The following is a 13,359-nucleotide window of genomic DNA, read 5'->3' as shown; positions in this document are numbered from 1 at the left end:
AAACAAGTTAGCTTCTCTGTATCCTTGTGTCGTTATGACGTTAATAATCCTACCTTAGCAGTGTTTTGTGGTTCAAGTGAAAAAATGTTTGAGACACTTAGCACAGGGCAGAGTTAATAGTAATATTCAACCTGTATGTGTGTATTAGTCACTCAGACATGTCCGGCTCTTTGGGACCCCATGGACTCAAGCCCACCAGCCTCCTCTGTCCGTGGAATTCTCTGGGCAGGAATACTGTGAAAAGTGAAGTAAAGTCACTCAGTCGTGTCTGACTCTTTGTGACCCCATGGATACTAGGCTCCTCCGTCCTGGAAGGAATACTATAGTGGGTTACAATTCCCTTCTCCAGGGGATCTTTGTGACCCAGGGATCAAACCCAGGTCTTGCACACTGCAGGAGGATTCTTTACCGTCTGAGCCAGTTTTATATTTGTAAACAGCCATTCTCTAATTATGACATACTGGCTATATATATATTTTGTGTGACAGAGAGACCGACATTTACAACTTTGAGTTTTTTGAGGTGTGTGAGTGTGTGTGTCACACTTGCACATTTAAATGGAAACTCTTGGCATAGATTTTGTTTCCTTCCCAGTGGGATGGGGATGGGGGGAGGAATCTAGTACATTCTCAAACTTTTCATTGGAACCAAACACATCAGTTGTTGTAGGCAAGGGAGTGGGTAGTGAAAATGAAGCCATGATAGAACTGCTGTGTTCAAGGCATTTTTAAAATCTTGATCTACCATAGGAAAATTCCCTTATGTCTGTAACTTCTGTCTAGAATTGATGTATCCATCTGTTCATTCAGCTGATATTAATAACTGTATGTCAGGCCCCGGCCAAGACATGGATAAGAATTATACCATACTCTTGTGAAACTGTCAGTTGAGTGGGGAAAGAGAGTATGAAGAAAAGTAGCCAAGTAGTTGAGAAGTTATGTGATTTCAGGCATTTTTGTTGTTGTTTTTTTAATAAACTTAAGTAAATACTTTGTAAGGGATAGAATTCTACCTATTTGTTTATTATTTAGTCTTTTGCCTCCTAAATACAATAAACTTTCTAACCTTTTTGGAAAGCCACTTAAATAGGTCTTTTAAAATTATTGCTTTATTTAAAAATAAAATATGTCAAAAACAGGCTAAAGAGTTACTTAATAAGGAACTGTTTTCAGTATTGAATTGTGAATAGAAACCACAAACAGCACTTTAACACAAGGAGCTTGAGCCCTGATTGTTGATTGAATAGGGCAGAGAAATTTTTTTCTCCAAAGCAGTCCCCCTTAGTTTAATCTGCTTTCTCTAATTTTGAAGGAGATGGATGAACACATGCGGAGCATGTTGCATCACAGGGAACTTGAGAACCTGAAGGGCAGGTATGGAACCTTTCTCTTCCATAAACTTGTGGATGTGGGGGAATCTGAGGGCCTGTTTATTTTATAGTAATGCTTCAAAAATGAATATTATCTTATGGCCTTGAACTGTCTTTTGGAATTAACAATAGGTACAATAGCTTTTTGTTTTGTTTTGTTTCATTCAAAAAGGATAAATTGTTGTACATCTCAAATGTGTAGAATTCATAGCAACTTTGGCAAATAGATTTGACAAAGGTGGGTGGGGATGAGCTACTTCTGTCATTAGTAAGCTTTCTCATTCCTGCACACCAGCTTTGCAGCTAGGGCATTTCATATTATTGCCTAAGCAGCTTGCAAATTATCACATGCCATAAACCTTTACTGGTTGTTGGAATAGTCTGAGAAGTCCAAAGTCTGCTAAATAGCACTGAATCTCATTAGTATAAATAAAATCCATGTATAAACCTGTATTTAAGAATGCTGTTTTGTGAATTAAAGCTTGAGATGTTTAAGGAAATTAAGATATTAAGGTAACATGTATGTATATTCCATGTCTTTTTTCCCAACTAAGTTTCCTTTTTTTGATGTTTTGAATGTATGTGAATTTTAAGTTTGGAGACAGTATAGAACAGAGAAACTTTGGAAAACAGAAATATGAATTATACCTTAGTCCATGAATAATGGTTACAGACTTTGATCAAGATGCCAACCTAGGTCATTTGGAATTATCTGTATTTTAAGTAATATAGTTTTAGGTTGTATGGGCAAATTAATATGTTATTGAACTTTCAGCATCTGTTTAGCATGTAAGAGGAATTTTTCTGTGGTCTCTGTCCCTTACTGTGAAGTTTAGGTCTTCACAGCAGTGTAAAAGAGGTGTTCAGGCTTCTTGCCCTCTGAGATGGCCACACTCTGTGGAGTATGTTTCTCTCTAACAAACCCACTTCTTACCTATCAAAAAAAAAAAAAGATATTCACTCAGATTTAGTGTGGAGAACCCTTATAATATCTTGAACATATATGATCTTTAATTCATTATCATCAGAACCTATGAAATACAGTCAACCTTTGATTACCTATCTGTGGGTTGTCTTAATTATTTGATCCCATTTCCCATAGACTTCCTTCAGGAATTCACCTTTTTCTAGGCTACTCAGTGACCTGTATTGTGTTATGAAATGAAATAAAACAAATGAGGCCAGTAAGTCTAATCATTAGGAGAGAAGCCCATTTTTTTCTAAGAGGAATGCCTTGTTTTATTAAAAAATCACCAATCAGCTAATTAAAACATTTAAAACTTTTTGATAGCTTAAAATTCATGTTCATAGTCAATACAGAATCATGAAGAGTAAAGAAGGTAGAGGCCCTTTCACTCCCTCCCCATCTTCCTACTCCAATCTTAGAGGAAAGTCAACAGTGTAGTATATACCCTATCCAAACCTCTCCTCTGCATGTAGACAGATTTATATCCATATGTTCACACTCGTGTACATATGTTTTGATTTTGTTTTGTCTTATTAATAGAACTGAACTACATGCCATATACGTATTGTTCTGTAACTTGTTCCACTCTCCTCCCACTTGTCAATTTAGTTGTGCCATGGAGATTTTGTCTACTGTTTACAGTTATTTGGAACATAGTCAAATAATAAAGAAATAAGCATTTGAAGCCTCTGAACTGACAATATTAATGTCAGCATTAGCACCCAAACTCATTTGGAGGAGGACACTTTGGTACTTAATTTACTCATATTTTAGATACGGTGCTATCAGGTTTGGAAGCAGGTTTGGTATGGGTTTCTGGCCAGTAACAAATTATAAGGGAGAAGGCAAGTAGGTAGCCAGGAAAAACAGCTGGCAAAGCTATAAAAAAACAACAGAATCTCAAACATCATTTACTGACTTGGGACATTTATTATCATAACGAATAGTCATCACTATTTTGTACAAAAGGGACAAATAGTTATCAGTCATCTTTTTTCTTCCTGTCCTCAGTTTGTGATTATTTCCTCGGGATTTCATGTTTAAGAATTGGCTTTCTGATGTTAAGTATCACTTAATTTTTGGTTGTGATCTGATTAAGAAATGTAAAGTGAAAGTTGCTCAGTTGTGTCTGACTCTTTGCGACCCCATGGACTATACAGTCCACAGAATTCTCCAGGCCAGAATACTAGAATGGGTAGTCTTTCTCTTCTCCAGGGGATCTTCCCAAACCAGGGATCGAACCCAGGTCTCCTGCATTGCGGGCGGATTCTTTACCAGCTGAGCCGTACACAGAAAGGTAAAGAGCATATTATTTACATTTTGAATGCTGGCTAGCTGAGAAGTGAGTACCTTATTTGGTTCACAATTGGAGACATCTGGAACATTTCCCTGTTTTTTCCTAATGTACTTGTTCAGTTATATGGCCTGTAAGTAGTTTTTACAGATAGATACTATTAAAATGGCACAAACCTTAATTTATCAACCAGCTGTTGTGGTATAGATAGAGCAAGCTTAATAAAGAGGCGCTTATGGATAGAATATCTGAAGGCTTTGCCTTTCACGTATGAGAGGAAATTGTGTGGTAACAGGATGTAGCTAATTTGGGCCCTCTGTTAAACACTCTGAGGAAAACTATTGCCTTTATTAGTCAGGAAGTACGGAGAAGGCAATGGCACCCCACTCCAGTACTCTTGCCTGGAGAATCCCAGGGACGGGGGAGCCTGGTGGGCTGCCGTCTCTGGGGTCGCACAGAGTCGGACACGACTGAAATGACTTAGCAGCAGCAGCAGTCAGGAAGTACATCAGTACTTTTTTCCCAACAATTACTTTATATATTATACGAAGTAGTATTTTAACTGTTTATTGATAAAGAATTGGAAAATAGCATTGTTAAAATGTTATTTGGTATTAACTTTAAAGAGCATGTGATTTTCCAGACACCCTATTTGGAAGCACGAATACATATTGTAATTAATATGCTTAACCTCAGACACATTGGAATTTTCACGAGATGTGGTCATTCTGTCCTATTCTTTCCCTGTATAAATGTAAATTCTTTCTTTTCTCTTTATAAAGTTTCTTGTAAAGTTTATCTTAAAAAAGGAAAAAACCCCCAGAAACTTGATTTCATTTGTAAGAAAAATGTTAGAGATTTCTGTGTTCTGATAAATTATTTTTAGTGTTAACTTTATGTTGCTCTTATTGCTATACAAATCTGGGTAGGATCTTGAGGTATTTTTCTCTCATGTAGCTTCAGAATTATGGTTAATACACTTTCTGGCAATGAAAGCAAAAATGTTTTAAATATCTGTGTTTGAGTATTTGATGCATATCTAACATATAATTGTGCTTTGGAAATTGTGAATTAGGTTTGTGGTTATGAATATTTATTTTTAAGAGTTAATTACTGTCTACATTCCTTAATAAGTTAAAAAGTCAGTGTGGTCTTCCAATTATGTCTTTTAAAGAAGGATATTGATGGTTTGGACATATGAAAAATTCTCTGCAGGAATTCCTTGGCAGTGTAGTGGTTAGGACTCAGGGCTTCCACTGCAGGGGGCATGGGTTCCATCCCTGGTCAGGGACCTAAGATCTTGCAAGCTATAAGGCACAGCTCCCCCCGTTGCGCCCCCCCCCCCAAAAAAAAACCCTCTGTATTTTAGAAGTAAGGAAAAAAATCAGGGTTTTTATTTAAGAATACCTTTTAGAAAGAAGTCCCTGGTACTGCAATATACAGTTTAGTGTTATATAAATTTTTAGGTGGAAAAGTGGACTAAAAACACATTCCAATTGTAGAGAGATTAAAGCCCAAAAGATTTTCTAACCAGAAAATTGAGTTGATCTGAGTTGTTATTATAGGGGAAATTATGTATTCTAAATTTGTTACAGTCTTCAGATTGTTCTGGGCTTCCCTGGTGGCTCAGAGGTTAAAACATCTGCCTGGAATGCAGGAGACCCGGGCTCGATCCCTGGGTGGGGAAGATCCCCTGGAGAAGGAACTGGCAACCCATTCCAGTACTCTTGCCTGGAGAATCCCATGGAGGGAGGAGCCTGGTAGGCTCCAGTCCATGGGGTCGCAAAGAGCCGGACACGACTGAGTGACTTCACTTCACTTCACTTCAGATTGTTCTGATACTGCCCTTTGGGGATAGATTTATATTTATATATTCATTTTAAAGTTCGTTCTTTGTTGCTGTGAGAAAAGGCTTGCTTTTTGTTACAAGTTAACATTCATGAACTACCGTAATCTTAGTTGCTTGAGAGATGAGTGTGGTAAACTGGAGAAAGTTGAGGTTTTTCTTTTTTTAAAGTATATAATTGTGTTAAGTACAGTGGAAAACTCTCTGAAAATAATATATTTAAGTTCCTGGAGAATTAGAAGGAATTAGTATATAGATATTCAGGGTAATTCGAGGAATCTGGTCAGAACTCATTAAAATGAATGTTAGCATCCTAGACTATTTTACATCCAGAGCATTTAAGTTACAAAGTCAAAAAAATAAAACAGAAGCTTACGAATTTTCTCCATTTTTCTGAGATGTTTTTCATGATAGGTACAGAGTGAAAAAACAGTGGGTTTTTTTTTTGTTTTAATTTATTTGGCATAGTTTATTTGTAATTTGTCACCATTAACCATATACTTAGTTTGTTGCCTGGAATTTAGTAGTTGCTCGATAAGTTGTTTTTTCTTTTTTTTTAAATGAATGTTCAGATGGTCTGTGACAGAAACCATCTTCTAGTAAATGAGGGGCTTTGAGGGTCTCTTCTGGTTAGCTGAATTCTGCCCATGTATGGATGGATCTTGAGGGGAAAGATGAAGCAGAGTTGTGTGTGTGTGTCTGTGTCTATCTTATTAAAGACAACACGTCTTTTTGTGTATATGTTTGTGTATTTTTATAGAATGGCATAGGAAGTGCAAAAATATCACTAGTATTAACCCAAGACAAATGATACAGAGATAAGCCAATTTGGATTATTGAGTGGACATTACTGTCTATTCATTACACATGTACCCATGGTGTTCTGATGTTTCTCATAGTGACTGCATGGATAGCTGAGCTGATTAAGGAACTCAGGAAGCTAAAAATGCAGTTAAATTATTCATCTACTGCAGCTCTGGTCATTGATTCAAGACTTTGGCTTCTTAAACTGGCCACATATGAGATACATTATTAAGTATGTAAAGTAAAAGAAGAAAAACCCTGCTCAATTATCTTTCTTAACTGAGAACCTGATTTTACATCTCTCTAAATGGTGTTCTTTTCTGAAACCTGAGAAAAACCATTTGCCTAGCACAGCTGTTAACTTCCTACAACTGAAATGCTTTCCATTCCCTTTAAAATAAACCCTTCTGAAGCAGAATGTGGATCACATGTATCATCGAGACCAAAAAAGTTTGCTGAGACTACTCCTATCATTTGTCCTGGAGTCCGGAATCTTCACATTCCAGGCAGAGCTCCAGCTGTTCCGATTTAGTTACTAGGCTGTGATTGGCTCTGCCTCCTACTCTTTTCCCCACCCCTTACTTTTCACTGGGAGAAAGCTTTTGAGCCAGAGATTAAATGTGAGCTCTGTCACCAGGATTTCTGAGTGCAGTTGGCATCATGGGTGTGCTCCAGAGCAACTTCTGTTTGCTCTGAGCCCCCTGCCCTGCCTCCCCTTTCACCACGTTTCCTCTGGCAAGGTTTTAAGTACAGCAATTCAAGAAGATTTCTCCTAAACTATATTATTCTGAAGTGTATTGCCTCTTGATTGCTGGAAAAGAATCTTTAATTCATTTCAAAAGTAACTTATGAACAAACTTATTAAAAGTGATGAAAGGAGCATTGAGATTGATTAGCACTAATTTTTCACTGTGCCAAAGTGTGCAGTGTCTTTCAGAGGAAACTATAACAGATCTGGTGAGTGTGCCATGCCAGTGGGGAGCATTGAATGTCCCTCATCTCCCTCTTTCCCTAGGGACAGTAGTCATGAGTGCCGAGTGTGCGGGGTTACAGAAGTAGGTCTTTCTGCATATGCAAAGCACATTTCTGGCCAGTTGCACAAAGATAATGTTGACGCCCAGGAAAGAGAAGATGATGGAAAGGAAGAAGAAGAGGAAGATTATTTTGACAAGGAACTCATTCAGTTAATAAAACAAAGGAAAGAACAAAGTCGGTGAGTAATAATTTGATATTTTTAAAAGCCTATGTGAAACTGTGTAGGAGAGAATACATTTTCCATTTCCATTCTTTTCAGCTGGTGGCATTCAGATTTATCTTTTTTTAAAATTTAATTTAATTTTTAATTGATTTGCAATGTTGTGTCACAGATTTACCTTAAAGTTTACCTTGAAGTTGCCATCTTAATCTTAAAATGCAATGGAATGCTTGCTTGAACTACTGTATTAACTCCTTAAAAAAAAACAAACCTCAGTATTGACCCTATCTAAAAACTAGCCATAGCTGTTACATATCTGAAATTTTTACCATGCTGATAACTATGTTTAGAATTGTTTGTATTAGTTCCAATTTGCGGAGGGGGTACCAATAAATTCATGTTCATGAATTTTCTAGTGGAAAGATATTAGTAAATAAGTTTCATTTGAATATATTATATAGCATTTCTTATTTCATTCCTTAGGAAAAAATTGTTTTACCTAATGTGAATTAACATGGTGCTTCTACTAAGTTTGATTTATCCTTTTATTATTAATTTCTTCAGTAAATATTTCTTGAATAAATTTATGCTGTATATTGGACAGTGTCAGAATCATTTCAACAATGTAAGTTTTATAGCTTGTACTAGATAGTTTCATACCTACAGCTATAATTTAGTTATTAGCCTTTTGTATTTTAACCTTACTGATTCGTGGTCTGAAAAGTTTAATGAAGCATAAAATTTCAGATATAAGTAAAAGATACAGAACCAGTTATGAAGTGGGGTGATTTTTTTAAGTTCTAGAACATGATAAAAAGCATTTCAGATTCCACAAATTTTAAAGATTCTTCTTGAATACTAGTTATACCTGATCTGTATCTCATTTTCAGTTAGAATGCAGTTTGAATATAAAAAAGTAGTAGTTGTTATTCTGTATGCTAAAACCTTTTTGAACAGGTCTTTGAAAGGGACTTTCTTCATTTTAAAATGTCCATAGCAGCATGATACTTAAATTGTTTAGTTGTTTATCCTTCAAATGACATTCTCACTACTTTTATATAGCTGCAGTTTACTCTTGTTTTAGGGCGCTGGAGCCTCTAGAAGACTAACTTCTATTTTTGTTCTAACATTCTTGTGCCATTATTAGCTTATCTGTGTAACTGATTAAACATTAAGTCAGAGAGTAAAAGCTTCTCAGTAAATTCGACATTCATATTACAGTCACTAGTCTTTGATTATTTTAATAAGCCTCTTTGGTGACATATTTATAAAATCATCTACTTATTTCTTCATGAGGTTTTTTTCTTTTTTCCTTCATGAGGTTTTTAATTTAGATTATTCTTTTTGCGCTGTGGGTTTAGCTGCATACTGTTGTCCCCCTGACCTAGCCAATTCATGATAATCTAGGAATTTTACTTTGTGACTGACTTATTGCCAAATTCTCATTTCTGGATGATATTAGTAGACCTAGTCAGTGATCTCCTTGGATGTCAGAAGTTGCATTCAGCTTAGAAACAAAAAAAGCAAATTGGTTAATGGTGATATAAAAATCTTCCAAGTGTCTGTAGGAACACTTGGGGACTTAGGATCTCCTGTTTAGCAGTAGTTGTAATTCATAATGTAAGTGGATGTTTGAACTTTAAGGTGAATTAGCTTTTATCCTAAAAGTGAAAAACAGAAGAATTCCAATTTGTGTCCAAATCTTAGAGACATTAGAAGCTATTCAAGTCAGTACTGAGTTTAAAATTTATGTCAGGTTCAGATTCAGAGGAGGGAACCCACTTGCAGAAACTTCGAGATTTTCATTCTATCAAACTTCAGTTTTTGAGATTTTCATTCTATCAAGGTCTAGTGGTCAAGAGTATGGGCTCAAAACAGACTTACAGTTGCCAGTGGGGAGGGGGATAGGGGAGAGATGGATTGGGAGTTTGGGATTAGCAGATACAAAGTATTGCATATAAAACAGATAAAAAACAAAGTCCTACTCTGTAGCATAGGAAACTATGCAGTCTCCTGTGTTAAACCATAATGGAAAAAATATGAAAAAGAATATATATATGTATGTATACAAATATAACTCAATCACTTTGCTTTATAGTAAAAAATAACATTACAAATCAACTATACTTCAGTTTGAATGTGGGCTCTAGAGTTAGACTGCCAAAGTTCAAACTTCTGCCATAACACTAACTAGGTATCTTACTCTAGGCAAGTTATTTAACCTCTCTAATCCTCAGTTTCCATATCTAAAAGTAGAAATAATAATGCTTGCTGCAGAGTTGTGAAAATTAAATGAGATAATCTTTGAAGTGTTTAGCAATAAATGCCTTATGATTAGTAGGTACTCAGTAATTTTAGTTAATATTATTCTGTTTTTTGAGCACCTTACCACCTGTGAAGTACTGAGTTAGGGAAAACATAGGTACTTTTTGAAGGAAAATGGTTTTATGCCGATTCCCATGATGTTTGCTTAAATTTATTCACATTTCTGTGGGCTTCTTGTCTAACATGAATAATTGAAACAGCTGTAGCTTCTTTTAAAAACCTCTGGCTCATGAAACTCCTTATGGGCATTTATTGTGGATCCTACTTGCTTGTTATGTGCTATTTTATTCCTGTTTGTGACCTTACTTATTTCCTTAGCTAGGTTATAAGCCCTTCAGAAACAGGATCTATGCATAAAAGTTTTCTTTCACTACTAATAGTCATTGAATGTGTACTTGATAAAGTGTTTATTAATGAAAGTTATTATGCAGAGTAAAATCTTACCATTTAAAATAGGTTAAGAAACTGGGTTTTCAGAAAGAACCAACTATTGAAGAAATCATGGTGTTAAGAACAGCTGGATATAAATTGTGTTAACTATGATAATTAACCATAGCTACAAAGTATACTTGCTCCTCTTTTCTAAAAGTTGTATAATATAGAAATAATTGGATGATAGGAAAACAATCCTCAAATATGCTAAGAAAAACAGGAGCAGGAGAGGAAAGATAGTATAAATGTGTCAAGTTTTTAATATTTTGAGGTTGATAAATATATTAATTTTAAATCAGTAAATTGTGAAATATAAGTTTATATCATGTAAAGATATGAAAACAATCACTATTTGAAATAAAAATAAGACTATTACATACTCTTAAGTTACATATTCTAACTGACAGAGGAAGAAGGCAGAGGGCACGTTTGGTGGGTTATGCCTTTAAAGGAATCATGAGAACTCCTTTAAATCACTAATAAAAGACTGTTTTTCTTCTAGAAAAGATGAACCTTCCAATAGCAGCCAAGAAATAAACTCTGATGACAGGCGACCCCAATGGAGACGAGAAGACCGAATCCCTTACCAAGACAGAGAGAGCTACAGCCAGCCAGCATGGCATCATCGTGGACCTCCTCAGTGGGACAGGAAGTGGGAGAAAGATGGCTATAGTAACACTAGGAAAAACAGCTTCACACATTCTTCAAGGAATAATGGTGGATCAAGAGGATGTTCTGGGTGGCATAATGGTGGTGCAGGAGGTCCCTCACCTTGGTTTCACAACCATAGTAATTCTGGAGGTGGTTGGCATTCAAACAGTGGGACAGTAGATTGGAATCATAATGGTACAGGAAGGAATTCCAGTTGGCATTCTGAAGGAGCAGGTGGCTTTTCCAGTTGGCATATGAACAGCAGTAACGGAAATTGGAAATCCAGTGCACGTGGTACAAATAGTTGGAATTACAGTGGCCCCGGAGACAAATTTCAACCGGGCAGAAACAGAAATTCTAACTGTCAAATGGAAGACATGAATATGCTATGGAATACGAAATCTAAGTCAAACAAATACAATCAAGACAGGTATAAGTGGCAGTGGCAAGAAAATGACAAAGTTGGTGCGGTTGCCACATACAGAGGTCCTTCTGAAGGATTTGCAAGTGGTAAGTTTCATTCAGAAGGCTTGCTTGACTTCAATTTTGAGCAGCTAGAAAGCCAAACCACTAAACAAACAGACACCTTCACTTCCAAAATTGGTGGGAAGAGTGGCAGTGTAGCAAGGGAAAAGCTCCATCGCTGGACTCCTTACCCTTCACAGAAGACTCTGGATTTACAATCAGGAATGAAAGAAGTCACTGGTAACAAGTCAGAAATGATAGATAAGCCTCTCTTTGATTTTAGCTTGATAACCACGGGAATAAAAGAGCCCCCAAATGATAAAACAAATAATTCTCAAAAACTGAAAACAAAAAAGGAAAAACATATTGAATCTCTTAAACACAAAGCCTCTTCTGACTGCACTGCTTCTTATGAGGTAGTGAGAGAATGCCCCATTACAGAAAAACCTGAACAAGAGCCTAATTTAAATAAGATGCCATCATTAAAATCCCCATTCCTTCCAACTCCAGGCAGCAAATCAGTTCCTCAAAAGCAAGATTCAAAGAATCCCTCAAAAAACACCAAAATTAATTCTTTTTTCTCTGGGGAACACTCAAATCCTTTGGCTAAACACACTGTGGAAGATAATCAGAGTTCTTGCATATCCAAAATGCGAAGTTCAGGTCCTCATGTTTTAAAAGGAAATAATAAAAGTTCACTTGGAACTCAAAGGGATTCTGATGAAAATTTAAGTGATACATTACAGAAAGCCAAAGATGTGCTGCAGTGTCATGAGACATTGCAAAATCCACTTAGCACTTCTAAAAGGACCAGGAATTATGCAAAAGCAAGTAGAAATGTAGAAGAGTCTGAAAAAGGATCTTTGAAGATTGAATTTCAAGTACAGACATTAGAAGATGAAAGTGATGGAGAGATATCTGACACAGAAAAGCATGAGACAAAAATCGAAACCCTGGGTTCGACAACTACAGAAGTTTTATCCTGCAGTACTCCTGCTGCTGATGAGAAAAGGGGGGATGACCAAAACCTGGAAACATCTAGAAAACCATCCACTTCCCCATGTAACTCAGCAGTTCACCAAAAAGAAACTGAGTTACAAATGACATCTGTAGCCAGCCCACAGTCTGGTTTACTGCTAGATTTGAAAACCTCTCTAGAAGATGCACAGGTTGATGACCCTGTTAAATCTCATGAATCTTACGAAACTGAAGGCTTTGAGAGTACTAGCTTGGATGCCGAGCTTCAAAAAAGTGATATAGGTCAACCCTCAGGCCCCCTCCTGCCTGAACTAAGCAAGCTTGGCTTTCCTGCCTCACTCCAGAGAGATCTAACCCGGCACATTAGCTTGAAGAGCAAAACTGGAGCACACCTTCCTGAGCCAAACCTCAATAGTGCTCGCCGCATCCGCAATATCAGTGGTCATCGAAAGAGTGAGACAGAGAAGGAATCTGGGCTCAAGCCAACCCTTCGACAGATTCTAAATGCATCTCGAAGAAATGTCAACTGGGAACAGGTCATTCAGCAAGTAACCAAGAAAAAGCAAGAGCTAGGCAAAGGCTTACCCAGGTGTGTGCCTCTTTTCAGTATCCATTTCCTTTTTTCTTTTAAACTTACCCTTTGGCTGTGGTCGAGAGAATTCTACTTGTTGAGTTTAATTAAATGTTTGCAAAAAAAATGTGTTGTAGATGTCTGGTTTAAATATCCAAGAGTGACTGCTACTCTATAACAAGTGGAATAAAGTGTTTCCTAGCAGGGAATTCAGGTTACAAAGAAACACACCTACTTCTGAGAAATGAAGTGGGGAAAATACCATTAGAAATCCATCACTTTGGTGATAGGAGCCATAAAGTGACAGCATGACAAAGATGTCTATCTGTAGCCCTGTATTTAACTATAGATCTTAATGAGTGATGCAACTTTTAGATACAACTTCTCATTACTTTTTACTTAGAACGGATAGATGGTTATCTCTCTGTATCTGCTGTGGACATTGTATTTGTGATCACAAAA

At 36.6% G+C, this 13,359-nt stretch overlaps 1 protein-coding gene across 3 annotated transcripts in view; it reads left to right on the top strand.

Moving 5' to 3' along the window:
* Nucleotides 1–13,359, top strand: part of ZNF106 (zinc finger protein 106) — a 53,880-nt gene that overhangs the window by 15,768 nt on the left and 24,753 nt on the right. For 2 of the 3 annotated variants that reach the window (XR_011568817.1, XM_070797338.1), the window contains 3 exons: nucleotides 1,312–1,373; nucleotides 7,296–7,493; nucleotides 10,735–12,915. Coding sequence is in view for 2 of the 3 variants with exons in the window: in XM_070797338.1 (XP_070653439.1) it covers nucleotides 1,312–1,373; nucleotides 7,296–7,493; nucleotides 10,735–12,915 (2,441 nt within the window). In the remaining variant the exon portion in view is untranslated. The remainder of the gene's footprint in view (nucleotides 1–1,311; nucleotides 1,374–7,295; nucleotides 7,494–10,734; nucleotides 12,916–13,359) is intronic. The other variant, XM_070797339.1, reaches the window with a different exon arrangement.

This window comes from Bos indicus, chromosome 10 (genome assembly GCF_029378745.1).
Source record: "Bos indicus isolate NIAB-ARS_2022 breed Sahiwal x Tharparkar chromosome 10, NIAB-ARS_B.indTharparkar_mat_pri_1.0, whole genome shotgun sequence".
NCBI lineage: Eukaryota > Metazoa > Chordata > Mammalia > Artiodactyla > Bovidae > Bos > Bos indicus.
Note: the sequence above shows the minus strand (reverse complement) of the source record. Positions and strands in the feature narration are given on the sequence as shown.